We start from the raw sequence: 27,693 nt of genomic DNA, 5'->3' as shown, positions 1-27,693 counted from the left end.
AGCGGGAGATGGGAGGGTTGCAGGTGGGAAGGAAGTTATGGGGGGGGAAGCCATTGTAATCCATAAACTGTACTTTGGAAATTTTATTAAATAAAAGTTAAAAAAATTAATGTGTTGTATATTGGATTACTTTCCCTTCTTTTTCAGGAACTCTTGGTGTAATAACAGAAGCTACAATAAAAATCAGACCAGTCCCAGAATACCAGAAGTATGGCTCAGTAGCTTTCCCTAATTTTGAACAAGGAGTAGCCTGTTTAAGAGAAATTGCAAAACAGGTAAAAATAAAATTTTATATGTGTATTTGTATTTTCAAATTTTCAAAATTCTGCATAATTGTGATATGTTACTAATATTCTTCATATTTAGTTGTGTTATATTTTTGGTTTTTATGCAGTTCTATATGAAAAAAGTAGTGTTGTAAACTTATTGCTGTCAGTGGAATTGCTATTTCTATCAGTAATATCTTGTTTTACTTATTTCTTGGTTTAAAGGCAGCTGTGTAATTTTAAGCCAAGGTGTAAGATACATACTTGGATTGATGGCTTGGAATGACTCTGCTTTTTACTGGGTGTTATGTATCTTAACCTTTAGGTAAAATATTTTGTGGTCAACTGAAGTGATACATGATCTAAAGACATTTTGAAATGAAAAATAATGACTGAAGATCATTGACCCCAAAGTTTAGAAATTAAGTACAGTTCAACAAACTTCATGAATTCATAGACTGTCCTATTAGGCTGTACTTTGATTTATATTATCTAAGCTATAGCTTAAGTAGTATAATATTGTACATTATATATAATGTATAGCTATAATCTGTAAAGACTTCTCATTTTCTCCTTCCTTTAAAAATTATCATGGTTTTTTTTTCATGTTTTTTTAAATATTAGTTAATGCCAAGTAGTTTTACTTACATGTTTACTTCTGTGTTTCAGTGTTGAAAGTCCTACTTTGCTTTAGACATTTGGTTTATTGTTTAAACTGCAGTGGTTTATGAATAATTCTTATTTCAATATTTCCTAGCTGGAAGAAAGGAGAATATACTGTAGCCTCTTTCTTGTTTTCTCCAAATTCCTAGAGTTCTTGAATGCTTCCCACTAGCTAGACCCATGTAGGATGGGGAAGGAGATGTTCGATGTGACCCATAAATGTTGGTTTCCCAGCACCCAGAGCTGAGTGGAAGGAGAATCTGATGAGGCAAAGGAAAAATACCTAGCAAGTAGTTCTTACTCATCTTGGACTTTGTAAGGTACTGCAATGGAAAATGAAGAAGGGCCTTTCCATCATCCCAAGACAACTATTTTTTTTTAAGATTATTAATTTATTTGAAACCCAGAGTTAGAGAGAGACTGAAAGAAAGACAGGGACAGAGACAGAGAGATCTTCCATTTACTGGTTCATTCCTTAAATGGCCACAATGGCAAGGGCTGAGCCAGGCTGAAGCCAGGAGCCTGGCACTCTTTCCGGGTCTCCCATGTAAGTGTTGGGGCACCAGCACCAACATGCTTTTCTAGACATGTTAACATGGAGCTGAGTTGGAAGTGGGAAAGGCAGAACTCGAACTGGCCCCCAAGTGGGTTGCTGGTGTCACAGTCAGTGGCTTAATCTGATGCGCCACAACATATGCCCAAGACAACCATCATTAACATCGCACAGAAATTTAAAATGAGAAAAAAAAAAAAAATAGATGACCATAACAGTCCTAGTGCTCTGTATTGCATATATTCTGTTTTCTGAGATGCTTTTTCTGGCAGTGTGCCGCTTTCAGGAAGACCAGATATGTGATCGCCTCATTTAAACTGTTGACAAGGATAAGTCTTGTAATTTTCAAGTAGCTTCAGTTATTTGTCAGTTGGATGGCCAGACTTAGAATAGGCCCCTTAGTCTTGAGTGCCTCTCTAATTCTGGGTAGGGAGAAGATTCAAAAAGAAAGATGGATCCTGGAGTGAACATTCTTGGACTAGTGGTAGATTACTCTGTTGATGTTATGGAAGAAGTGAATGTTAACAGTTAAAATCCTTACATAAGAGCTCCTAATTCCCTAGGACTTTGGGAATATTATGTTATGGTTAGGGAGCTCGAGTATATAGCATTATGTTTGCTAAAATGATGAGATGACAACATTGAAGGCAGGAATGTTAAGTAAATGAGGAGTAGAGGTTAAGTTTTAGGAGCTAAGACTATTTGTTTTAATAAAATAACATCTGAGCACCAAGCAGTAAAATTCAGGCGTGTTCTAATAGTTGTTTCCAAAGGATTCTAGTACCTCATGATGAAGGAAATTACAGTATATTCAAATTTAAGATAGCCCATGTATTAAGAAGTGAAAGAACTACTTTACAGAGCCTATGGTTTTGCCAGTGAGTTAATACCTAGAAAAATAGGAATGAGGGTTTTTCCCTGTTTTTGTTTTTAGAAAATAACCAGAAATTCATCAACAAAAAATTAAATGTTTCCATTAATAGATCATATTTCTTGTTAATTTTATATCTTTCTTAATGAGTAACTTTTTATTCAGGCTTTCTATTTTGTATTGTAGTTCATACTATGTGTTAAATATTTTTATTTTCCCTTTATCTTTGCCAAGCTTGATTATTCTCTTTCCCCAAAAGCTGTATTAAAGATAGAGTTCATGAATCTCCTGTTCAATTTTTGAGTGCCATAGTTCTAATTAACCATTATTTCCTCTTTTTTTAATATTAATTTATTTGAAAGTCAGAGTTACGCAGAGAGAGAAGGAGAGGCAGTGAGAGAGAGAGAGGTCTTCCATCCACTGGTTCACTCCCCAATTGACTGCAATGGCCGGAGCTGCACTGATCTGAAGCCAGAAGCCAGGAGCTTCTTCCGGGTCTCCCACATGGGTGCAGGGGCCCAAGGACTTGGGCTATCTTGTACTGCTTTCCCAGGCCATAGCAGAGAGCTGGATCAGAAGTGGAGCAGTCAGGACTTGAACCAGCTCCCATATGGGATGCTGGCACTGCAGGTGGCAGCTTTACCCGCTATGCCACAGTGCTGGCCCCTATTTTTTATGGCACAATAAACATGAGTGCCAAATTAGACTCTTTAAAAAAATTATGAAGGTATAAAAGTAGGTTGATTTACTTTTATTTTCATGCAAGATCTTTTTTTTTAAAGATCTTTTTTTTTTTTAAAGTATTTATTTATTTATTTATTTGAGAGGTAGAATTACAGTCAGAGAGAGACAGAAAGAAAGGTCTTCCATCTGATGTTTCACTCTGCAAATGGCCGCAACTGTCGGAGCCAAGCCAATCCAAGCCAGGAGCCAGGAGCTTCCTCCAGGTCTCCCAGATGGATGAAGGCCAAGTACCTGGGCCATCTTCTACTACTGCTTTCCCAGGCCGTAACAGCTGAATTGGAAGTGGAATAGCTGGGATATGAACCGGCGCCCATATGGGATGCTGGCACCACAGGCGGAGGCTTAACCTGCTATACCACGGTGCCGGCCCCTTCACACAAGATCTTAATGAGATCACATTCAGTCTGTGTTGGCCACCTCTGCCTTTTCATAGTATCTCCTCTATAGAACACAGATTAGTGGACTCATTAAGAAATATTATCATAGGATCTTTGCAGTAAAGATATTACATATTTTATGCTTTCTTGACTGCCCCCATCTACTTTTCCACATTGCAGACATTAACCTGTAAATCTGGCTTAGGTTTTGTTAGTGAGAAGTGATACCTAGGCTGGCGCCGTGGCTCACTAGGCTAATCCTCCGCCATGCGGCGCCGGCACACCGGGTTCTAGTCCTGGTCAGGGTGCTGGATTCTGTCCCAGTTGCCCCTCTTCCAGGCCAGCTCTCTGCTGTGGCCTAGGAGTGCAGTGGAGGATGGCCCAAGTCATTGGGTCCTGCACCCCACTGGAGACCAGGATAAGTACCTGACTCCTGCCTTCGGATCAGAGCGATGCGCCGGCCGTAGCACGCCGGCCGCGGCAGCCATTGGAGGGTGAACCAACGGTAAAGGAAGACCTTTCTCTCTGTCTCTTTCTCTCTCACTGTCCACTCTGCCTGTCAAAAAAAAAAAGTGATACCTAAATAGGTCGAAAACTCTTTCATTTCATCACTCATAGAACAGATATGTTGGAGTTAAGCATAGATATTTGGCATAATCTGATACAGTTTTGTTAGGATTTTATTTGCTGCTGATAGAAAATGATAGGGGAAACTGCTATTGAAAAGCAGGGGATAGAATTTTCCTTCGTCCTTACATAAATCAGTAAAATTTTTCCTTTTATTCTTTTCAAAAAATTCTTAGAACATTCACACAGTGTTCATAATCTAATTCACTACACAAAACTGTTGGATATCTATCATGAAGTCAATAAAGACAGTGATGGATCGGATTTGCCACTATGTGGTTAAAGAGCAAGTCAAAAAGAAAGCTCCTTTCTAATCTGTAGTTCTAACAGTTTGCTTCTGTATTCTTGCCGGTACATAATTTCTAGAGAGATAAATATTGCGGATTAGAAAGCTTGCCTTACTTGAAACTGACTTAAAAGTCCAGGAAGATAATATTTTATTCTCAAGTATTGCTGTTATGAATGAAGCAGTTACTAGGAATGATTACTTGGATTTGGAGATACCACCTCATTTTAGAGGACCTGTACATTTTACTTATATTGTGACACACACATGTAAAGAGACTTTAATGTTTACCTTACCTGTAAATGGACAAAAGATTTTTATATTGTCTGGGGACAATTAAACATCAGTTTACAGAATGCAAATCTCATCAGGAGCAGTACGGGTTGCTGTTGTTTATAACACTGTTCTTAGGCAGAAAAATTGAGAAAATTAGCAAGTTTTGGCACTGGTCCTTGTTCAATTTGGGATTTGGAATTTCAGCTGATAGCAAGAGAATTAAGATCCATTAAAATAGATGGTACATAGTTTATGATTGTGCCAAATTTCTTGATTGAATAATGACTTGGCTGCTTGTAATTCTTCACTGTCATTTCATGGCACTTCCATTTCTGCAGTATTTTTAGACTCAAGTCCTTTTGAGTGGGGAATTATTTTGGATGAGTATGTTTTGGATAGGAGCATACATGGTTGTTCACAAATAGCAAAGTGGGCTCTGTGTGTATTTCCAGTACTGTTCTTCCTGAAGCCACTAGATTAAGCAAGCTTACAATGGCAGCAGCAGGATTCCTCTAAGGTCTCTCATCTGATCCTTGTCCCTGTGAGGAATTGTCCTCTTTCAGTACTTCACTGCCTTGTGAGCAGCTAGAAAGGAAGATTTAGTGGAAGATTAATGTGATTGTCTCTCATAAGTGGCAGTCCAGTACAATCTCCAACTTTATTCACTCAATGGGTAAGTGATTTTTAAGACTTTCTCAGAAAATAGAATTCTAGTAGCCTCTCCAGAGGGAGGAAATAGTATTTTTTAATCAGAATATAAGTGTCAGGTACAAGATTTTATTATTCTCTTTTATTGTTTACTTGCAAGTGACAATGATATCTTTATAAGGTTTGAAGGGAAAACTGAGTGTTAAAACAAGTTTAAAAGCAATTTTGAAAGTTTAGGGTTTCTAAATTTTTGTTTTCAATGAAAACTAATAAGAGTTCTGCATTATGATATTGAGAAGAAATATTTGTTACAATAAAGGGAAAAATAAATGTTTTATATGCATTAATTGTCAATCCTCTGAAAACTGTCTTTCTCAGTATCAGAAGAACTAAGTTACTCAAATTTTAAGATGAAAAGCAGCTTCTTCTCACTAATTTTGATAGTGGTAGCCTTTTCTGTCTCCCATCATTATTATTTTACATGGCTTTAAACTGATAGCATATTTTTTCTAGTGAATTTAGATTATAATTTAAGAAGAAATAGGTTGTTCATGAATTGTTCTGTTTTAAACTTAATTTATCCTGCAGGGTTTCAAATAAATTGAAAGAAATCAGCCTTAGTACTTACTTTATTAAAACATTTAAAATTCTTTATATTCAACAGTAAGTCTCAAGAATATCTGTTACATACAGAATATAGAGCTGTCATTTTAAATCATCTTTTTGCATTATACTTTTTTCTCTCTGAAGCAGAGAAAAATTCTAGTCTACTGTTGGTTTAGTTGGAGTCTTTTACTGTGTCACTTAAAAAAATGAAGATAGTTTATAATATGCTTTCCACCAGATGCTCCTCAGAGGAAGTTGTTTTACCTTCATTAAACTGAAAATAAGTAAGATTAGAATACTGGAATTAATTTTGGCTCTTCCCATAGTATAAGTAGAAGGAAATATCCATTCTGTAATGTATTATTTCATTCTTTAAAACCAAGAAATAATTGTCTTGTTGAGGGGGTGTTCTTGTGTTTACATTATAGACTTCATGCTATAAGCCATTAGTATATCCTTTCCAATATGATGGAGCAGTAAAACCAATGGCTATAAATACTATATGATTTCATATATGATATAACTCTTAGAGAAAGAAATTATCTCAGTTTTAGTTTTTGTATATAGACATTTAAATTTAACAACTCTTCTTTGAGTCTTTTTGAACCTTCTACTATGTTACCGTTGCTTTTCAAGTGAGGCACTGTGCTCTTAATTTTGTAGCCAACACAGTGCTACAAAATTTCTGTCCTTTAGTAATCACTAAGAATATTGCTTATTGTGATAAATTGTTTTCATTTTTGTGTAGCATGGCACATAGGGTTTCAGACTGAAGCATTTGCTCTTCATATAATATGAAATTAGTAGATCATCTCCAATATCGTCACTAGGCTTAGAAGTGTGTGCTGGTTTAGAAGCTGCATAGAACATTTGATTTATTCCTTGAAGAAAGAGACCTCTTCAGTTTAAAGATGATTCATTCCTTAGCCATTGTATCAGAGATAGGACCATTCAGTACTTATACTTTTTAATTTATTATTAAGGAATTAGAATAATAGAAATCCTATAGATATTTGATATGTGTGTTAATATTGAGTTTGTATTGCCAGTAACTAGTTCCCATTTTTCTCTATGAAAAATCAAACTGTGACTTAGTTCCAGTAAAACAGATTTTGCAGAAATCTTTAGATGTGTTTCCTATAGGGACTATTTTTTGGATAAGATTATTTGATAAATTTGTGGGGTTTTTTTTATGTTAGTGTAGGGAATACTAATAAGTAAATAAGACTAATCTGAGTAGTTATTTTTTACTTTTCAGGCTATATGAATATACTTCAAAAAAGTTCCTGGAAAAATGGAATTAACAATAGTTTATTTTGGTGCATACATGTTTTTGAAGTCCATGCACAGTGTTTTCATAACATTCATTTTCCATGAACCTTTGGAAGACCTCTCATATACATGGATTTCAAATTATTTTTGCACAAGAATAAACTTACCATTTAATTCCATTATCCATAAGCATTTTAAGTATCTTTGTATATTCAAGTAAGTTTCTGGTTGCAACATATTTATGGAGAGAAATTGTCAGAAATTTGACTAAAAGAGTCTTTTACCTGCAGTTGGAGGTCAGTGTTGTTATTTATTTCTTTATTTTTCAAAGAAAACAAAGATAATGATGGTTATTAATTAGTACATAATAAGTTTTTCATATCTTTTCAGACAAAAAGTGTATGTGACATTTGAGATTCTAGTAAGAGCACATAATTTTTTCACTAACTCCTGTTTGAGTAAGTGATTTTTGTTTGAATGCTCCTAAATTCTTTGAATTTATCACAAACACACCCTTAAAAATGGTTAAAATATATATTCCCTCTCAGGTTGGTTCTAACCACCTACCAGCAGGGGTCACTTTAATTTAAGGACCTTTATTCCCCTTTCTTTATTTATGGAATACAGTTCTGTCACCTGGTATACTTAGAGTGCATAGGAGTGCGTGTAGAGCTCAAGTTTCAGAATTTGTGCTGTCTCTAACTTTCATTGGCAATCTTGTGAGTTTTTTTTTTTTTAACCTGCAAAATTAAATTTAAAGAATGGAAGTAATCTAATTTTAACTATAGATATGGTAACTCAGATTTAATGTTATTATAAATAGTAAGATTATATTTGTCTTGATTATAGGAACTTTTGTTTAATTTGTTTGAGAGGAACCTTTTTTAAAGGAGTGTTGACACTGATTAAAAAAATTTTTTTAAGGAATTATTTATTTGAGAGGCAGAGAGAGACAGAGACAAAGAGACAGAGACAGATGTACATCATCTGCCTCAATGCTCAGATATCCACCACAACTGCTGCTGGGGCAGGCCAAAGCCAGGAGCTGGAACTGAGTCTGGGCCTGCTGTGTGGGTGGCAGGAACTCAATTACTTGAGCCACCACTGCTGTCTCTCAACTTGTGAATTAGCAGGAAGCTGGAATTGGGAGTGGAGCAGACTTGAACCCAGACACTTCAATATGGATGTGGGCATTCCAAGCAGTGTTTTAGCTATTATGTCAAACATCCTCCATTGTTGTAGTAGCTTTTACTTATTGCAAATTCTAATTAAACTTGTTGTATATCTAAAGTGATGTACAGTGATTGACAAGCTATTGATCCAAGTGAATCATAAACCAGGCTAGATGCTACTTTGAAATTTGAATGTTTTATTTATGAGAATTTACTGATAACAATAACTGAAAAACTTTATGTACTTAAAAAATCTAGCACTATTAAAAATGAGACTTTTAAAGCTGCTAATTTGAACTAAAATTTTTCAAAAAGTCAACATTAAAAATGAATTTAACATTATCTAGTATATAAAACATTCTCTAGCTTTTAGTAGTCCTTTTTCAATAGTATTCTTTTATTATCACCTACTGGGCCTCCTCAATATAAATAGGAATAATGGTTTAACAAGAATATATGACTCAGCTGTCAATTTAAAAATCACATCCAATATAAGTTAATAAGTTAATAATATAATATATAATATAATATATATATAATAATATAATATAAGTTAATAATATAAGTTAAAAATCCAATATTGGTTGTTATATTATGGAGCAAGTTCCTTGAGGTTTAAGATTTAATTGAGGCCTGAATTTTGTCTTTGTTTTAGATATTAAATACCAATAGAAATTTACTATCCTAAGTGTAGTATAATTGCCTCTGATGGTCTGATACATTTTTACTTATGTTTGTTGTTTTCATTAGTAACTTCTGCCAGTGACAACAGGTAAAGTAGAATCTGGTTGGCAGTAGGAGATAGAATTAACAAGTTGTAGGAATTAAAAAATTTTTTTTTTCATAAGAATGACAATGCTCTGAATTCTCTCTCATATTTTACTTGTGTGCTTAAACTAAAGCATATAAATACATGTTTTATAAATATTCTGTTTTATGAAGAAAAGATATTTGGTCTAATCAGGTTCCACATGTTTTATTAGAAGTTGATATGCCCATTTTACTGAAAACATTTTAACTTGTAAATGTGAAGAAACTGATTTTCCTTTAGTATTTTGGAAAGTAGTAACATATTTAGAAATGTTAACACAATTATAAAGAAAAGGTGTCTTTATATCAAAATTTAAATTACTCAGCTTGGGCCGGTGCCGCGGCTCACTAGGCTAATCCTCCGCCTAGCGGCGCCGGCACACCGGGTTCTAGTCCCGGTTGGGGCGCCGGATTCTGTCCCGGTTGCCCCTCTTCCAGGCCAGCTCTCTGCTGTGGCCCGGGAGTGCAGTGGAGGATGGCCCAGGTGCTTGGGCCCTGCACCCCATGGGAGACCAGGATAAGTACCTGGCTCCTGCCATCGGATCAGTGCAGTGCGCCGGCCTCAGCGCGCCGGCCGCGGTGGCCATTAGAGGGTGAACCAACGGCAAAAGGAAGACCTTTCTCTCTGTCTCTTTCTCTCACTGTCCACTCAGCTTATATATTTCTAATTTCATTTTTAAACTATTACAATTTTAATAAGACCACAAAACGGCAAATAAAGAAAATTAGATAATTTTTGTTTCCAGTATGACTTTAAAGCTGTGTGTATATGTTTTAAGTGATTTTTTTTGGAGGCTTTCTGGTATACTTGAAATCTTATCTTGTAGTCAGAATATCTTCTTCCTTCTACCTTTACTATTCCACAGTCATCTGACCTTGGGCAAGTCTTTTGACCTCACTGACTCCTGTGCGCTCATCTGTTCGATGGGGATAATGCCAGTTCTGCTACCCTGTCAGGATTGTTTCTCTGTCAAATACAGACATTTGAAAGTAGTTTGCAAACTATATGATTCTTTAAAAAGCAAGGTGATAGGTTATTGTTATCCTGTATATGTAAAATTACTATTTCTTTAGACCTGGAAGTGACTTTTTAAATATAGATTGAATAGTTGCATCTTTAGTACCAAAGGTGAGTAAACTGTATAGTCTTCAGAACAAGACTTTAGTTAGTCATTTCATTGGACACAATAAAATGTGCATTTGTATTTTTATAAAAATTAAATATTCAGTTGAAAGCAAATCATAGCAGAAATGTTATATAATGCACAGTTAAGGTATGTACTAAATTTTGTTCTTTTGAGTGAGTCAATAATTTGTATTGATATAAATTTTATTGATAAATACTATTGGAAAATTAGTGTTTAAAAAGTTTATAGCATTTGTCAAAATGTTACAATCTGAAGGCAGCTTCCTCATAAAAGTTTAGCCATACTGAAAATTTGTATTGGAAAGAAATTTCATTTGGGGATCAGCTCATTTTAGATCTAAAGAGAATTGTAGCCAACTTTATCCTTGCTAGAGTTTGTACTGTAGTGTTTTTTTATCACAAAATTAATATGAATATAAGTTTAATATATCTTCTGAAATGCATGGGACTAGAGGACTTTAGATTTTGATGTTTTCAGATTTTGGAATATTTTCATGGACTTTTACTCATTGAGCATCCTTAATTGAAATCTCGAATCCATAATGCTTCAAAATCTGAAACTTTTTGAGTGTCATTAGTGCTCAAAAGTTTCAGATTTTGGAACATTTCAGGTTTTGGGTTTTGAGATTAGAATGCTAAGCCGATCTCTGCTTTTCTCAGTTTTCTTCCAGGTTTTGGTGTGTGCTTGGATAAATGTAACACTGTGAACAGTTTTAGATACAGACTTTTATGCTTCAGCATTTCAGGAAAGAACTTAGAAATCTGAAAGCTGGATGGTTTTTATATTAACATATATTATGAGAAAAAATAAAAAGAAGGAATAATTTCTAGAGCTGTTAGAAGACACTGCCGACACTTTATTTTAAAGTGTTTGGCACATGAAAATTTCCAATCACCAGCTTCCTCATTTTAAAACTGTATAAGAACATGGTGTCACAATATAGTTAAAAATGGCATAAGACTCAAGGTACTGATTTTAGTTGTAAAATTTCTACTTTGCTTTAAAATAATCTACTTTGAGGCCTGGTATTTCCATAGGTCTTTGCAAAGCATTAAACAGATCTGTTGCCCTTAAATTAAAGTTCTGGTAATTTATGTCTGTATTTATCTATTGCATATGTAGATTTCTCCTCACCAAATACTTTATAGAAGCCATGAATGTTATTTGTCTTCATAAAGTTACAGAGTGAAGAGGCTTTTCCTTTATATATCCTTAGGCACTAAGCTCTTATTCTCCTAAATACAGAAAGATCATACTCATATTCTACTTACCCAGCTTCTCACTATATTAAATTTGCAACTCATTGTTTTCTGTTTTAAACAGAGATGTGCTCCTGCATCTATTCGCCTCATGGACAACCAGCAGTTTCAGTTTGGTAAGTGAAGAGAATTTTATTTTTATTTTTTGAAAATTGAGAGTTTTTGTTGTTGTTGTTGCATTAGAAAAATAGAAATAGATCTAGGGGCTGGCGTGGCGGGTTAAGCCTCTACCTGGGTGCTAGCATCACCTATGGGCTCTGGTGTGTGTCCCAGTTGCTCCTCTTCTAGTCCAGCTCTCTGCTAATGGCCTGGGAAAGCAGTAGCAGATGGTCCAAGTGCTCGGGCCCCTGCACCCACATAGGAGCCCTGGAAGAAGCTCCTGAATCCTGGCTTCAGATCAGTCCAGTTCCAGCCAGTGTGGCTATCTGGGGAGTGAACCAGCAGGTGGAAGACCTTTCTCTCCATCTTTCTCCCTCTCTCTCTATAACTCTCTCTCTCAAATAAATAAAAAAATATTTTTTAAAAATAGGTCTGATGCAAGTAGTTCACATCATAAAGGATTTAATAGGTACTTGAAACACTGAGTGGCTTTGTGTTCAGGATGTAACAAGATACTGTTGCCTCCTTGCACTGGCACATTCACACTTGAGGTGACATAACCAGACCCCCTCCTGCATTCAGCTTTCTCCCTGCAGTGTACCCTCTTCCCCTTTAGCAGTTCTGTGTACTGTTAATTAACATGAAACAAAGCTTCTTCAAGGAAACAGCATTAATTTTGCATAACAGATTCTCTGCAATGAGAAGAGGGTCTTCTGAAGAGGACCTGCTCTTTTAGCCACAAAAATTTCTAAACAGCAGTAGGAAAAGCACTGTGCAGAGCTAGCAAGGTGGACGTCATGATTCCTGTCCTTCAAGAAGCTCTCAGTGTGAAGACAGATGGAACGAGTGTAGCTGTGTTGGAGGGTCTGTAACAGATGAGTGCACTGGACACTGTAGGCCACACATGCAGGGCTGGTTGATTCTACTTGATTTTCCTTGATGTGTGGTGTCAGAAAAGAATTTTAAAGGAGGGTGGTAGTTGAGCTAAATCTTTGAAGGTGAACAGAGCTTTCCCTAAGAGCTCCTCTCCCCCAGCTAAACTTGCTTCCATGTCAGCAAGAGATCTCCCTGGCTTGCTTTAGGGTACTATCAAGATAGTTCTGTATGAGTCAAGCAGAGGATAGATGGTGGACCAGGGTTTTGCAGGATTGATTGAGATTTTATCTTGTCAGCTGTAGTAGGATTTCTACACTTGATCCTAGCCAAAAGACTGAGAAACGATTGTGGTAGGATTCCTTTGTAGAGCGAATAAAATTAATTGGCTTTACATCTTTGAAAGCTTATTCTGGCGGTATTATACAGGATAGATTAGAAAGGCACAAGTGTAACATAGGGACACTAGGAGGTGAAACAATTCAAAAAGCCAATTTTGGGGGATCTGAACCAAGGTAGCATCAATGGAGATAGCAGAAGATGGAGTTTGAAAAATTTAGTTTGCCGACTAGTTGTGGAATGTGGGGAGCAACTCAGACTAGACTAAGTTACTCGAATTAAGACTTATTCTATGCATCTGCTCTCCCACAATATGGCACTGGGAGAGGAGTAAACAGCTTCTACGCAGCTGCAGGGGTTCAACCAATAAACAGCAGGACCTGCTCCTGATTGGAGGAGAGCGGCATACTCGGCGTGTGGGTAGCAGAGTTGGGATTGGTGGAAGAGGACTATAAAGGAGGAGAGAGACAACATGCACCAGGAACATCTATCTGAAGGAACACCTGAGCAGCCCCCTAGAGAGCCGGCCGGCGGTGTGCCGCTCCCCCGCGGAAGTGGGGAAAGTGGCAGGGGGGCCCACCCTTCCACGGAGGTGGAAGGATCGGCAGCCAACCTGGGAAAGACCAGCAGCAAACCCGGAGAGGGCCGAGCAGACAAAAGAACAGCGCAGGGTCCTGTGTCGTTCCTCCGCGAATGGGGGAGCGACAGTGGAAGATAAAATGAAAGGGAAGATTTTTATTTGATTGATTAGGTAAGTTGAATAACAGTATTAAAAAGAGAAGTGTTGGGGCCGGTGCTGTGGCATAGCAGGTTAACTAACACCCTGGCCTGAAGCGCCAGCATCCCCTATAGGTGCTGATTCGAGACCCAGCTGCTCCACTTCCAATCCAGCTCTCTACTATGGCCTGGGAAAGCAGTAGAAGATGACCTAAGTCCTTGGGCCCCTGTACCCACGTGGGGGACCCAGAAGAAGCTCCTGGCTCCTGACTTCGGATTGGCCAACCGGGGAGTGAACCATTGGATGGAAGACCTCTCTCTCTCTCTCTCTCTCTCTGTCTCTGTCTCTGTCTCTGTCTCTGTCTCTCTCTCTGCCTTTCCTCTCTCTGTGTAACTCTGACTTTCAAAGAAATAAATATATCTTTTCTTTTTTTAAAAATAAAGAAGTGATGGTTTTAGGGAAAGACTATTACAGCCACTGATATTTAAGAATATTACAAGGCCGGCGCCGCGGCTCACTAGGCTAATCCTCCGCCTGTGGCGCCGGCACACGGGGTTCTAGTCCCGGTCGGGGTGCCGGATTCTGTCCCGGTCGCTCCTCTTCCAGGCCAGCTCTCTGCTGTGGCCCGGGAGTGCAGTGGAGGATGGCCCAAGCGCTTGGGCCCTGCACCCCATGGGAGACCAGAAGCACCTGGCTCCTGCCTTCGGATCAGCGCAGTGCGCCGGCCGCGGCGGCCATTGGAGGGTGAACCAACGGCAAAGGAAGACCTTTCTCTCTGTCTCTCTCTCTCACTGTCCACTCTGCCTGTCAAAAAAAAAAAAAAAAAAAAAAAAAACAAGAATATTACAGCCAGTGGTATTTCATCAGTAGCATGGTTAGGTGGAGAATTCAGTACGCAGTTATGTCTGAAACCAATTTTTTGCCTTCCCATTTTTGTCAAAAGTATTAAACATCTGACATAATTTATCATCTTTTTAATTCTACTTTTATTGCTTCTGGGTTTTTTTTTTCCATATGTTGAAATTTACTTTGGGATTTAAGTTTGTAAAATTTAAATACCCTCAAAATAGTTCCTGAAACTATGGAAGTGTTTGCTCAATAATAAGTACTAAAGGCTGTTAGGTAGGCATTTGTTTATTATGTCTAAAGAGAGCTTTTTATTTAGGGGAGAATGATGATAGTTATATAGAATTTTAAGGAAGTCAAGTTAATTAGATGTGAAGAGTTATTTTTTAAATTAGATTCTTCTGAGTCACAGTTGTTTATTTCCTTAAGTAAACTACTTTCAAATTACTATGCTATTGATAAAATTTAAAATATATGTATTCCATAAATGAAACAGTTAAATCAAGTGAAAATCAAGCCTCTGTTTTGGCCTGCATTTAGATATCTAAGTCTAAAGAGAGCTATGAATCTAACTAATGACTGCATTATTCTTTTACATGTTATTCTTGTAGCAAATTGTGTTAGACATAGGCACCTTTGTGAAATTAACTGTGATTTGGCCAGATTTTACTTGTAATTGGGATGTATAACAATTTAAAATGAAGGTTTTTAAGAAAAGTTCTCTCTGGCCATCTATCATCTCTGCTCCACATTCTGATTGCTATACATAACACTCTTTTAGCTCTGTGATTGATCCTACACTCTTGCCTTTTTTTTCTCCTCTAAAAAATTATTTTTTTATTTGAAAGAGAGAGACAAATAGAAAAATCTTCTATCCACTGGTTCACTCCCTGAATGGCTGCAACAGCCAAAGCTGGGCCAGGCCAAAGCCAGGAGCCTGGAACTCCATCCAGGTCTCCCACGTGAGTGGCAGGGGTTCAAACACTTGGGCCATCTTTTGCTGCTTTCCCAGGCGCATTAGCAGGGAACTATATCAGAGGTGGAACAGCTGGAACTCAAACTGGTGTTCACATGGGAGTGAACCTGCTATGCCACAATGCCTGCCCTCCACCCCTGGTCTTGACTGTGTCCCACCACCCTCTGCCCTTTACTTAGCCACCATGATAATTTTTTGGAAATACAATCTGACCATGCTTCTTGACTGACTGTAACCTATTTGAAATTTCCATTGAAGCATTTTCATCTGTGTATCTATCCTGTCATGGTTTCATGATCAAGCAACTCAAAGGAGTAGTGCTTAGCACAACAACGTGGGTCCAGGACCCTGCATCAGCCATATAGTAGTTGATCAGTGTTTGTACCATATTGTTAACAAAATGCAAGTCACGTCATTAGTTGTTAATAGTTTTATTATAACCCTACTTCTGGTACAACAACCCTTAATATATATATTGAACTTCGTTCTCACTATATTGGAATGATCTATAGATATATAGATCTCCCAAGGAGGCTAATGTTTCTCAAATTTAGGAGATGTTTCCTAGTCACTTTTGTATCTGTTGCAGTTACCACATAATAGGCACTTAACATGTTGGTTGAGTTAATCATTGAGCTGGCCAAAGAGGATGAACAGATCCTAGATAGCTCTTAGTATTGCACTGAGCACATTATCAGTAGCACAGTTTATATCAAATTTCTATTCAGAACTATTCTTCAATGATAAATTTCTATTTTACAGATGACTCAGAGGCTCAATATTTTGGCTTAAGTCCATAGGTCATATGTATTAGAGCTGGGGTTAAACCCAAATTTATCTGATCCAAAGACTAAGACTTTTTCCACTGTCTCAAATCACTTACTTGAAACATAGATATTTGTAGCAATACAAAATTTCACTAATCAGACTGTCCAGCTCCTAAGTTTGGAAACAAGTTTGCTATAAGATAAAATGTAATATCCAGGATATACTTAGAATGTAATTTAAGAAAAAAATAAAAAAGATAACAGTGTCCTCTAGTTAATACTTAAAAGTCAGTATCACATTTATAATTATTTTTCAAAGCTATCATGTCAACTCAATATAAGGGATATGTATGACTAACTCTCACTAGTGTTAATTAAAATTGTGCATATAAATCTCAAGGGTAAAGGTGAACATTTTTGCCCTTAAGGACTATTTCATATTATAGTAGTACCATTTGGAATCCTCATGTATAAAACTGTGTGAATCAGACCTTTGTATAAGGAATAGACAGTTTCAGTCACTTGCAGGAAACCAACATATACACACTCAACAGGTATGTTTATGTATTTATTTCCAGTTTTTAATATAGGATGAGTTCCAATTGGGATAGGAAGTGAATGTTTTGATGATGTTACTTCTGATTTTATACATACTAGAAATTAAGTTTTTTTAAATAAACATCATTTATGCTAGGTTATAATAAAAGAAAAAAATCCACAATTCTTATGTGTGATTTAAGAGCTCAAAAAGATTGCTACATTGACTCCATCTAATCTACATTTCATTTTGCTTGCTTTTTATTTTAATTACTCAGTTATAGAATGTTATCTAATTTTTAGACTCTGGTTAAGACATATTATTTGGTCTTTTATGTGACACAGTTCAGCAAAAAAATGTAATTATATCTTAGAGGTTCAAATTCTCACTTTAAAAATTAGATGAACAGAGAAAAAGACTGTTAATCATAGTTGTTTCATAAGCTGCTAGTTTATACTTATTTTAAAGGAAGGCCTTATACAAAAATTCCAAAACCTTAAAGTCTATTTAAAAAAATAAACTTTTTGTTTGGAGACATTTTAAATTTACTAGAAACTTTAAAATTATTTATAAAATTCTGTCTAAATAATATGCCACATTTTTCTGAATTGGGCTCATGACATTAGACCAGATGCGTGACTCTTAAATGTAGCAGTCATGAGAGTTGAGAAGTTGCTACTCTGAAAACAATGAGAAAAACAGTAAAAGGTTTTCACTCAATTAAGCTTAATTCTCAGGCAAAGATGTTAATTTAACAGACTCTGAGACACCATTTATGTTATTTTGGCAATTTCAACTCTCTGGGTGTAATTAAGGACGCAGTTGCTAGTTTTATGCCAAGAATTCTGGATGAATTAAGAATTAATTAAGAAACAACCTTCAACTTGGCTTTGGTTTGGTTATAGTTCTGAGTGGTTTCTGTATAATTAAAAAAATAAAAATAAAACCAACATTTATTGGGTATTTTTAATGAAGTAAAAATTAATGAAGTAGTTTTACTATGTATTAACCATACCATTGAAGGATAGCCTAAACTACATGTAGTATTAATTACATATAGTAATTTGACTTAAAAACAAACAAACCGAGAATCAGTTTTATAAATTAATTGTTGTTTGTAACTTTTGAAAGGTGATAAAGATAAAAGATGAAGACACACACACACACACAATAGGGAAAATTAAGCAATTAAAGTCATGAAAACTTTCTTATAGAATGCTTAGTTGAAGTAGCCTCTTAATCAAAAAGCACAGAATCTGCTATTAATTTAAATATAAACTTTTTCTCTTCCTTCTTAGGTCATGCTCTTAAACCTCAGGTTTCCTCTATTTTTACATCTTTTTTGGATGGATTAAAAAAGTTTTATATCACAAAGGTAAGAATTTGTGTAAAATGCTAAAATTTTAAATGTTTATTAGGGTGTTAGTTTCCTGCCTTCTCCTCACTGACAACAGCTGTAAAGATGTTTTTCTATATTGCGTGTATATTTCATAATTAATATTTTTCATGTTGGAATCAGTACTTCATCAGGTACTTTGCTCCTTCAGTGTCAGAAATGTGTGATTCTTTTCCAATTTGATAGTTTTAAAAATAACACTGTACCAGTTTAATGTGTCCAACATTTTTTAAAGTTTTTTTTTTCCTTTATAGTAGATATTTAGGGGTAAAATAAGAGCAGAGATTTTTGTTGTTTTTGCTTCTGATTGCTAAATTGCTTTCCTCAAGGGTTACACCAGCTTCTGTTACCACTAATGATATGTATCTGTCAGCTTTTTGTTGTATTCTTGTTATGGCACATGGAGTTTTTTGCCTTATGTTTCAAGTTTACTGGAGAGGAGAGAAAATAGTATTGTACTTTAGTTGATGTTTCTTGATACTCCAGTGAGACTAAACACTTCCCTGTATTTTCTACATGTAATTTTTGGGTGTGATGTAATTTTGGGGGGTGTAATAATTGGGTATGAATATTTTCACAGGAGTGACAGCTTCATGTTTTTTTCCTGGTGCTTTGATATGTGCCCTTTGAGTAATGAAATCATTAGATGACCTTTATCATAAATGTTGTAAACAGTTTTTCTTTTCAATCTCCCTTTTTAGAGATTTTGCTTTTTGGTGCTAAAATTTCAATTTTGCTTTTCTTGTGATTATTTAATTACTGCACAGCTTAAAAAAGCCTTCCTTTTCCCGATGTACAGTCAGGGTCATTTTATTCTCTTTCTCTCTCTGTTGTGCTAAATGAGAAGTCTTTAAAAGTATCCTTGTTATTATTTGAATTTATTTCGATTTTCTGTCGTGAGATAAAAATCTGCATTCATCTTTACTTCCTACTCCTCTAGTAACTAGTTGTGTCAGCACTTTTCGCTGTCTCTGCTTTTCTTAGACTTTTAATTGAAGTAGACTCCATTTTTAATGTATCCAACTCTTTGTAGTGACCTTCTTGTTTTTGAAACTGTAAATGAATTCAGTTATTATAAGTTTAGTTTTCCCTCTTGTTTAGAATTTTCCTTATTACCACCCCGTGCCTGTTTATTATTTTAGAAAAATTTTAGAAACTTCATCATTTTAGAAAGTCCATTGGAGTTTTTATTAGAATTGGAATAAGCTGGTATTTTAATTTGGGTGAACATTGATAGATTTATAATATTTAGTTTATACTTTCAAGAATATATATCTTTCTCATCGTTTTAAGACATGTTTTGCAAATGCAGTTGTATATTATTTTTGAGATTATTGTTAGGTATTCTAATTGTATTCCCAAGAACTCTTTTGAAAATATTTAATGGGGAGTTATTGTTAGCATATAGGGATGCTGTTAGTTTTTACCCTTTCCCCTTTATAGCTGGCTACTTTTTTCTATTATTTTGTAGAGGTTTTTATTATTATTATTTACTACAGTTGCAATTCTGACAAAATTACTTATAATATTAGCATACCAGTATGTCATTATGGTTAACACTGTAGCATGTTTCGAAATAAACTATTTTTCCTGTGCTAAGTAGTTTTGTTATATTGTAATGACCTGAATAGGTATATTAAAATTTTTTCTTGCATGATATATAAAGTTCCAAAGTTCAGTTTAAGAAGTTGGTTTATTTGAGCCCAGATCAGAAATGAAAGAACAAAATGTATTTTAATTTACTATTTTGTAGACTTGACGCATTTATCATCATAACATTTTGTTTCATTTCTTGTAGTTTAAAGGATTCGATCCAAATCAGCTAAGTGTAGCCACATTATTGTTTGAGGGGGACCGTGAGAAAGTTCTTCAACATGAAAAACAAGTATATGATATTGCTGCAAAATTTGGGTATGACTTTTAAGTTCATAATGCCAAGAGAGAGTTATGCTAAAATTCTAGTTATCTCCAAGCAGTTATTAATGTACTAGTCATTAATTTCTCTGAGCAGATAGTCTCCACGCAGTTGTTAATCTTAGTGTTAAAGATGTGGGAATTTATGATAGTAAATTTAAAATACTGTTTTTATTTCCAAAATTTGTAAGTTTGATTGATGTACTACTCTTATTTGTCTATTCATAGTATAATATATTAAATGTTACTACATTTTTCCTGGATTTTTATATTAATGCCAATTTTGTGATTTTTATTATTTCTTGTGCTAGAGTAAAATAGAAAAAAATTCATTGTCATGTTACTCTTTAGTTATGATAATGTATGTATAAACCATGCGATTAGTGTGTTTTTAAAAGGAAATTGTGTTTAATCAAAGGTATTTGATAAATTATCTGTACTCCACCCCCTGTCACTTACTGTTTTGTGCTAGTATAAAGAAACAGAAAACATTTCACATCTATAACCAACTGAATAATGATGGGGTGGTTTCTGTCTGTCTGCTTGATGGATTATAAGACTGATCGATGAGAACCATAGTGAAAATGCCATTTATCAGGACTTATTTTTTTTTCCTTTCCTTTTTAAGTACGTGAACTAACAGCTTTCTGGATATCTATCTTTACTTTTTTTTTATTACTTTAGAGATTAAAATACATAAATTATGCTTAGTGTGAGTTTTTCATAAATATTTCCTTTTATCACTTTGTTGTTTTTTCTCATGAAAGCTAGTGAACACTTAATTTTTAAGCCATATTTCTTTAAATACCCCACTTATTTATGTGTTTTTTCCATGTTAGCCCTTTTCCTCCAGAATTATCTGAACTTTGTGTTAAAATGCAATGTAATTACTGGGGGAAAGGTTTTAATCAGAAAACTTAATTTTTAGTTTATTTTTTAATCTCTCACTTTTTTACCCTACTCTAAAATCAGCTAGTGGAAGTTCTTTAGTAAAAGATAAAAGTTTGTTAATCTCTTACTTTTTCTCCTCTAGTAGTACATTTTGGCAGAATTACTGATATTTTAGCTAAAATAATTAATAATAATTGTGCTATAAAGATTTACTTAGTGTCCAGATGGCTTCAGTTTCACATCATCTCATTTTAGTTTGAATTTTTGGAATGTGTATGCGTTCCTTCCCAGAAGGAATTTAGGTCTCTGTGTATACCTACTTTGAGTTTCTAAGTAATATGTAATTTGATTAGAGTTTTTTCCTTTTTTCTTAAAACACATGAGATATAAATTAAAATCTTTTCTGTTTTAACCTTAAATATTAGTCAACTTTAAAAAATTGCTCCTTAAATATTTAATTGGGATTGCAAAGTATCTCATGAAATGGTAATCAAAAAGGCCATTGTGTGTTAATATTTGAATCACTGTATATAAGGTTAAATTTGCTTAGTTTTACCTCACTCACCCCCCAACATACACAATACACATACACATACACATACACTCACATTCACACCCACATACACACCCATACAAATGAGAATTGCACTTTGTAGAATCTGTAATCATAATTACAATTCAGAGAGGCTAGCAAATCTCTAGGAGTTAGTCCTGGACCATAGTTCCATAGTTGGGCTGTGGTAGGTTGTTGTCATACCTCACATGTAAGGTTTGTAAGTCATGACCTGCCTTTTCTTGGACGTCACTGTTGATGCTTGGTATAGATTACATGCTTGGTTAAATATTTCTAGAGTGAATGAATTAAACCAAATACTGTATTTTTCATAATATTTTGTATTCTACTTCATTTATGCCTAATTACTGTGCTACCTATTAAACACTGTATTTTCATCTTTAGATGTTTTTCAGAACCATTTTGTCAGTTTTGTTTAAGCTACCAGCTGTCATAAGTGTCAGTAATGCCAGTCTTATATTCTCATATAATATCATCCGTTTACAGTTTAAAAATGAGTGAGTCTTCTTTAAAATGTAGAACCAAACACTCTTTAGATCCCGATACTGGAGCCCCATAACTGTAGGTTTAATTCCAGCAATTCTCACTCTCAACAAAGCTTATATCAAATTCATCTAGGAGGAAGGAAGGGTGGAGCATGGGCAGGGGGAGAAGATAGGAAGTATCATGCTCCTAAGTCTGTCTGATTCTGAAATTGGTTCACCTTATATAAATAAAAAAATTAAAATTAAAAATAGATTGCAGTAAAGGAGATACTAAAGCAAGGATAAAGTGTTTAAAAGTTTGGCAATGATTGAGGCCTCACTGTTTGCTTATTATTTGCTCTGGCATAGTTATAATTAATTTCTTAATGTACTTTTTAATGGCTTCCTCTTTCTAAAAGCAGATATTGCTTGTTTAACAACACAAATTGTTCTTAGGCAGAAGACTTAGGAATATTTTGATTTTTTAATACTTGGAAATACCTTATTTTGGTTTTCTAGCAAATGTCCTTGTTTTCCCTGGTTTTCTGTATGCACTAAGTTTGTTCTCATCACTGAGGATTCAGGCATATTTTTTTATTTATGTTGTCACTGTGCAGTCCTCAGTGTACAGTCTTTTCTCTTTCTGTATAATAAGCCAGAGGAAAGCACAACCAGATTTCTCTCTACTAAACTTTTCATACGTTAGTGTCGCTTATTATTTTATTTTGAATGAGGACCCTAATGAATTTAACTTTTATTTTCTCTTGCTTTTTATCTTCTATTCCCACTACCTCATTAGCTTTAAATTAATGATTTTTAATGAAGTAGTCCCAGCCATTCAGAACTTTTTAAGGGGTTAGCCAATTTTCCTCTTTGCCTTCCAGTCCCACTCCACCACTCTTAAATAAATACCTTTGCACACATATGACCCAGCTAGAATATAATAGCCACACACTGGATAATCTTACCTGGGTTGTTTTATCCATGTTGGCTAATAATGCACTTTAATTTCTCTAAGAGCTGAGCAGAATAAACATTACCTGTCAGCATTCATGACTGGGATTTTGACATTTATCCTGTGTAGCTGTTTTCCTCCGTGACTTGCCATGGCAATTTTCTGACTTGTTTCCCTTTTGTTTTAGAACTCTGTGTCCAGCCTCATACCCAGACTAGAATTGTCTTCTGTCTCTTATTTTTCATTGTCATCTGCTTGACCTAAGTTTTGTCTTTGTTCATGAACATTCCATTTATACAAATAGTTCCCTTCATTTCATTATACCTTATCCTCATTTACTCCAGAGCTACTCCTATCAAGTCATTCCCATCCCTTTTGGATGATACTAATTTGCATATCTCCACATATAATACTGTGAGGAAATTCTGATTTAGCCTGTATATTCTAGCCTGAAATTGCCTTACAGTATTTGTATAAAATGAGGAAACCTCACAGTATATTGTTTACTTACCACCAAATCCATCAAAACTTGAGAAAAAAAAGAATTTAATTATAAGATGTTAATTGAGGCCATAACAGATTTGATTCTTCCTTTAGCAGACTAAAGTGTGTTAACATTAATTTGTTTTATAATCGAAAAAGCATAATTAAAAACTATACTTACTAAAGGTATTGGGAAGCTATTATTGTTTATTGGCTTTTCAAGTAAGAAGAATGTTCACCCACCAAAGTACTTGAACAGCATTATATGTTATATGAGATTAATTCTAAATAGATAATCAAATACAATTTCTGTAAAATTATTTTCAAATTGAAAGGGTGCTATATATGTCTACAGTGATAAAACCTTACACTCTTGCACTTGTCTGTGCATTGCTTTATAAACTTTAATATTTCTGTGATGGTGTGTTTTCTCTCATTTAAGTAATAAACTCCATAAAGTAAACATCATATCTAATACCCCAAATACTATATGCTCAAATATTTTAGAAACTTTTTGGTATTTGGGAGTTCCTATTCAGTTATCACACTTCTTTAATTATGAATAGCATGATATGAATAACAGTTTACTACAGGTTAAATATCCTTTATCCAAAATGCTTGAGACCCAGAAGTATTTTGTTTTGTTTGGATTTTGGAATATTTGTGTCTATGCAATGAGATTTCTTGGGGACAGGACCTAAATTAAGTATGACCTTCATTTGTTTCATATATACCTTTTACATAGAGCCTGAAGATAACTCTATACAGTGTTTTAAGCCTTCATTTTGACTGCAACCCATCATGTGAGCTCAGGTGTGGAATTATAAGGATGTTATGCTTATGGGAATTATTTCATTTTATTGAACTTGGTTCTCATGGCTAATTCTTGCACTGCTCTTTTGAGAATGTGGAGAGAAGTAGTTGAGTTCAAATTAGTCAGTTTTATTTGGTGGAACAAAGTTTGAAATGAATGAATAAACTGAAATATTAAAAGTTCTGTCACATTTTTCTTATGCAGACTTATCTCTTGACAGCTGTTTGATATACTTAAAAAATGAGGTTAAGATAAAAAATGAGTTGCAGAGTAATACATATTAAACTGTTAAGCAGTTATCTTGAGGTACTATGTCAGTTTGGTTAGTTTAAATATTTCTTAGTTCATTTAGCATGTGTTGATTTTGTTCTTCAATTACAGTGGGCTGGCTGCCGGAGAAGATAATGGACAGAGAGGTTATTTACTCACCTATGTCATTGCGTACATTCGAGTAAGTTATATCCTGTTTGCCTTGCCATTTATTTTATGCTGTGAATAATACTTTTTTTTTAACTTTGAGTGAATGAAGCTGTCTTTATTTTGTTAAAATCTAAGCTCTTCTAATTTAGCATATCGTTTTCACATGCACTCTGGATTAGCTAGGAATCTACAGAAGTCCATTTAAACCTTCAGTATATGCTTTTGAGGGACTTAAAATGATTTAATATGTCTTTCTCATCTTAAAAAAAAAAATGGAGCCATTCTCTGAAAGTTGAGAATAATGCCATTCCTATCATTACTTTGTTAGATCAAGCTATTTTATAAGCAACATTTTGCATTGATTTATAATGTTTCCAAGATATATAAATCTTTAACCATGTCTTTAAAAAGTGATATTTGACTTCATTATAAGTAGCTGTTGGTTCACCGGTGATGATTACTGTATAGAATTTGAGAAGTAATCCACCCGCACTTGTGCCAACATTTCCTAACTGTAGATTTTCTACTTAAGAGAAACTTTGTGAGTCATAATAATCTCACATCTTGTAAAATTACTTATATGAAATTGTTCTTTTGAAATTTTATTTCTTTATTTAGTTTTTTTTTTTTTTTTGGTACTTTGGCTATAACAAACTCAGGATTCTGAATTGTCTTCTGTGTTTGCTAGAGTTATTATTTTTTTTTTTTAAGATTTATTTATTTGAGAGGCAGAGTTACAGACAGAGAAAGGGAAAGACAGAGAGAGATCTTCCATTCACTGGTTCACTCCCCAAATGGTCACAAGGGCTAGAGCTGGCTGATTCGAAGCCAGGAGCTTCCTCCAGGTCTCCCGCATAGGTGCAGGGGCCCAAGTACTTGGGCCATCCTCAACTGCCTTCCCAGGCCATTAGAAGAGAGCTGGATTGGAAGATGAGCAGCCAGGACACGAACTGCTGGCTGTATAGGATGCTGGCACCACAAAGTATTTTCGTCTTGTACACTGTAAAGTATTTTCCTAGCAAAGGTACTTTAAGATCTTCTCTCTCTCCTGTCACTTCAAAGAAAAACACTGTACTTTCTAAATTTATTCTTTGTTTTGACAGGCAGAGTTAAACAGTGAGAGAGAGAGACAGAGAGAAAGGTCTTCCTTCCGTTGGTTCACCTCCCAAATGGCTGCTACGGCCACCGCGCTGTGCCAATCCGAAGCCAGGAGCCAGGTGCTTCTTCCTGGTCTCCCATGCGGGTGCAGGGCCCAAGTACTTGAGCCATCTTCCACTGCCTTCCCGGACCACAGCAGAGAGCTGGAGTGGAAGAGGAGCCAACCGGGACAGAATCCGGTGCCCCAACCGGGGCTAGAACCTGGGGGGCTGGCGCCACAGGCAGAGGATTAGCCTACTGAGCCGTGGCGCTGGCCTAAATTTATTCTTAAGGAAAAGTTAATTTTAAGAAAGGAAAATATCTTCTTCCAAACTCTCCTTTTAAACTCCCACTCATCTACCCTTTTGCTTTTGATGAATAATTTTTGATATTTGCTGATTTACTTATTAGGCCATTAAAGCAGTTCTGCTAGTATTTTTTGCAAGCACATAGTCTTTTTCTGCATAGAGGGTCCATTCACTGGAAAAATATTTGAGTTCTTATCCTGTGTCAGGTGTTGTGCTAACAATATTACTGATCTTTGTACATCCTTGTAGTATCTTGACTTTTGTGTGTGTGTGTGTGTCTTAACAGGACTTGGGTTTGGAATACTATGTATTAGGAGAATCTTTTGAGACTTCTGCTCCTTGGGACAGGTAAAATATTGTAAAACTCTTGATATTCACATATTCCATCTTAGAGTTGCTGAATTAATGTATTTCTGTGTTTGAATGTGTAAACTTTAAAAATTTTAGGAAAAAAACATTGAAGCAAAGTAGCTACTTTTGCTTAAACTTTCACCATTCATCAGAATGCCTTGCTTTCAAGCCGCTTGGTGTGTGTGGGGGGGGGGGGATTGTTCCAGGTAAATTGTGATCCAAAGAACAAAGGTATTGTTGAACTTTATACTTTGAAGAATCTTTTTTTTTTTTAAGATTTATTTTTATTTATTTGCAAGACAGAGTTACACAGAGAGGTAGAGAGAGAGAGAGACTGGTCTTCCATCTACTGGTTCACTCCCCAAATGGCCACATCAGCCAGAGCTGAGCCAATACGAAGCCAGGAGCCAGAAGCTTCTGCCAGGTCTCCCACGTGGGTGCAGGGGCCCAAGGACTTGGGCCATCTTCTACTGCTTTCCGAGGCCATAGCAGAGAGCTGGAGCAGAAGAGGAGCAGCCGGGACTTGAACCAGCACCCATATGGGATGCCGGCGTCTCAGGCCAGGGCTTTAACCCACTGCACCACAGCACCGGCCCCATTGAAGAATCTTCTTGACTACTAAGTTACTATGTGGTTTTACTTAATTTTAATTAAAATTCTTAAGTGATTAATATGCATAAATATTCTCTAAAATATTCTCAGAAATTATAAAGCTGGTTGACCTTTTTTTGTAATTTAAGCAGTCTGAAAGAAATCTAATTTTTTTTTAAGATTTTATTTATTTGAGAGGCAGAGTTACAGACTATAAGAGAGAGACAGAGAGAAAAGTCTTCCATCCCTTGGTTCACTCCCCAAATGGCCACAATGGCCGGAGCTGTGCCAATCTGAAGCCAGGAGCCAGGAGCTTCTCCCACATGAGTGTGGAAGTGCAAACACTTAGGGTGTCTTGTGCTTTCCCAGGCCAGAGAGCTGAATGGGAAGAGGAGCAGCCAGGACTAGAACTGGTGCCCATATAGGGTGCTGGCGCTGCAGGTAGAGGATTAACCTACTGCACCACAGCACTGGTGCCGAGATGTATTTTTAACTTTAAGCAAAACTTTAAACAAAATTCTAATACTAGAATATATTATAGAAAATGGCCCAAATAAGATAACTGGAAATATATTTTAGAAGGGTTTCTTTCATGGAAATACATATGTACACACACATATACTTTAGGGCATTAACAATAAAAGCTGATGAGGAAATCTAG

General features: G+C 35.5%; 1 protein-coding gene across 7 annotated transcripts in view; it reads left to right on the top strand.

Annotated features, from left to right (window-relative positions):
- The window catches only part of AGPS (alkylglycerone phosphate synthase), a 137,295-nt gene that overhangs the window by 76,365 nt on the left and 33,237 nt on the right, over positions 1 to 27,693 (top strand). For all 7 annotated transcript variants that reach the window (XM_002712307.6, XM_070070624.2, XM_089328102.1 and 4 more), the window contains exons 11-16: positions 148 to 275; positions 11,643 to 11,694; positions 18,033 to 18,109; positions 19,929 to 20,041; positions 24,607 to 24,676; positions 26,377 to 26,438. In XM_002712307.6, the coding sequence (XP_002712353.3) occupies positions 148 to 275; positions 11,643 to 11,694; positions 18,033 to 18,109; positions 19,929 to 20,041; positions 24,607 to 24,676; positions 26,377 to 26,438 (502 nt within the window). The remainder of the gene's footprint in view (positions 1 to 147; positions 276 to 11,642; positions 11,695 to 18,032; positions 18,110 to 19,928; positions 20,042 to 24,606; positions 24,677 to 26,376; positions 26,439 to 27,693) is intronic.

The sequence above is a fragment of the Oryctolagus cuniculus genome, chromosome 3 (assembly GCF_051225735.1).
Source record: "Oryctolagus cuniculus isolate XC-2025 breed Fujian yellow rabbit chromosome 3, ASM5122573v1, whole genome shotgun sequence".
Lineage (NCBI taxonomy): Eukaryota > Metazoa > Chordata > Mammalia > Lagomorpha > Leporidae > Oryctolagus > Oryctolagus cuniculus.
Note: the sequence above shows the minus strand (reverse complement) of the source record. Positions and strands in the feature narration are given on the sequence as shown.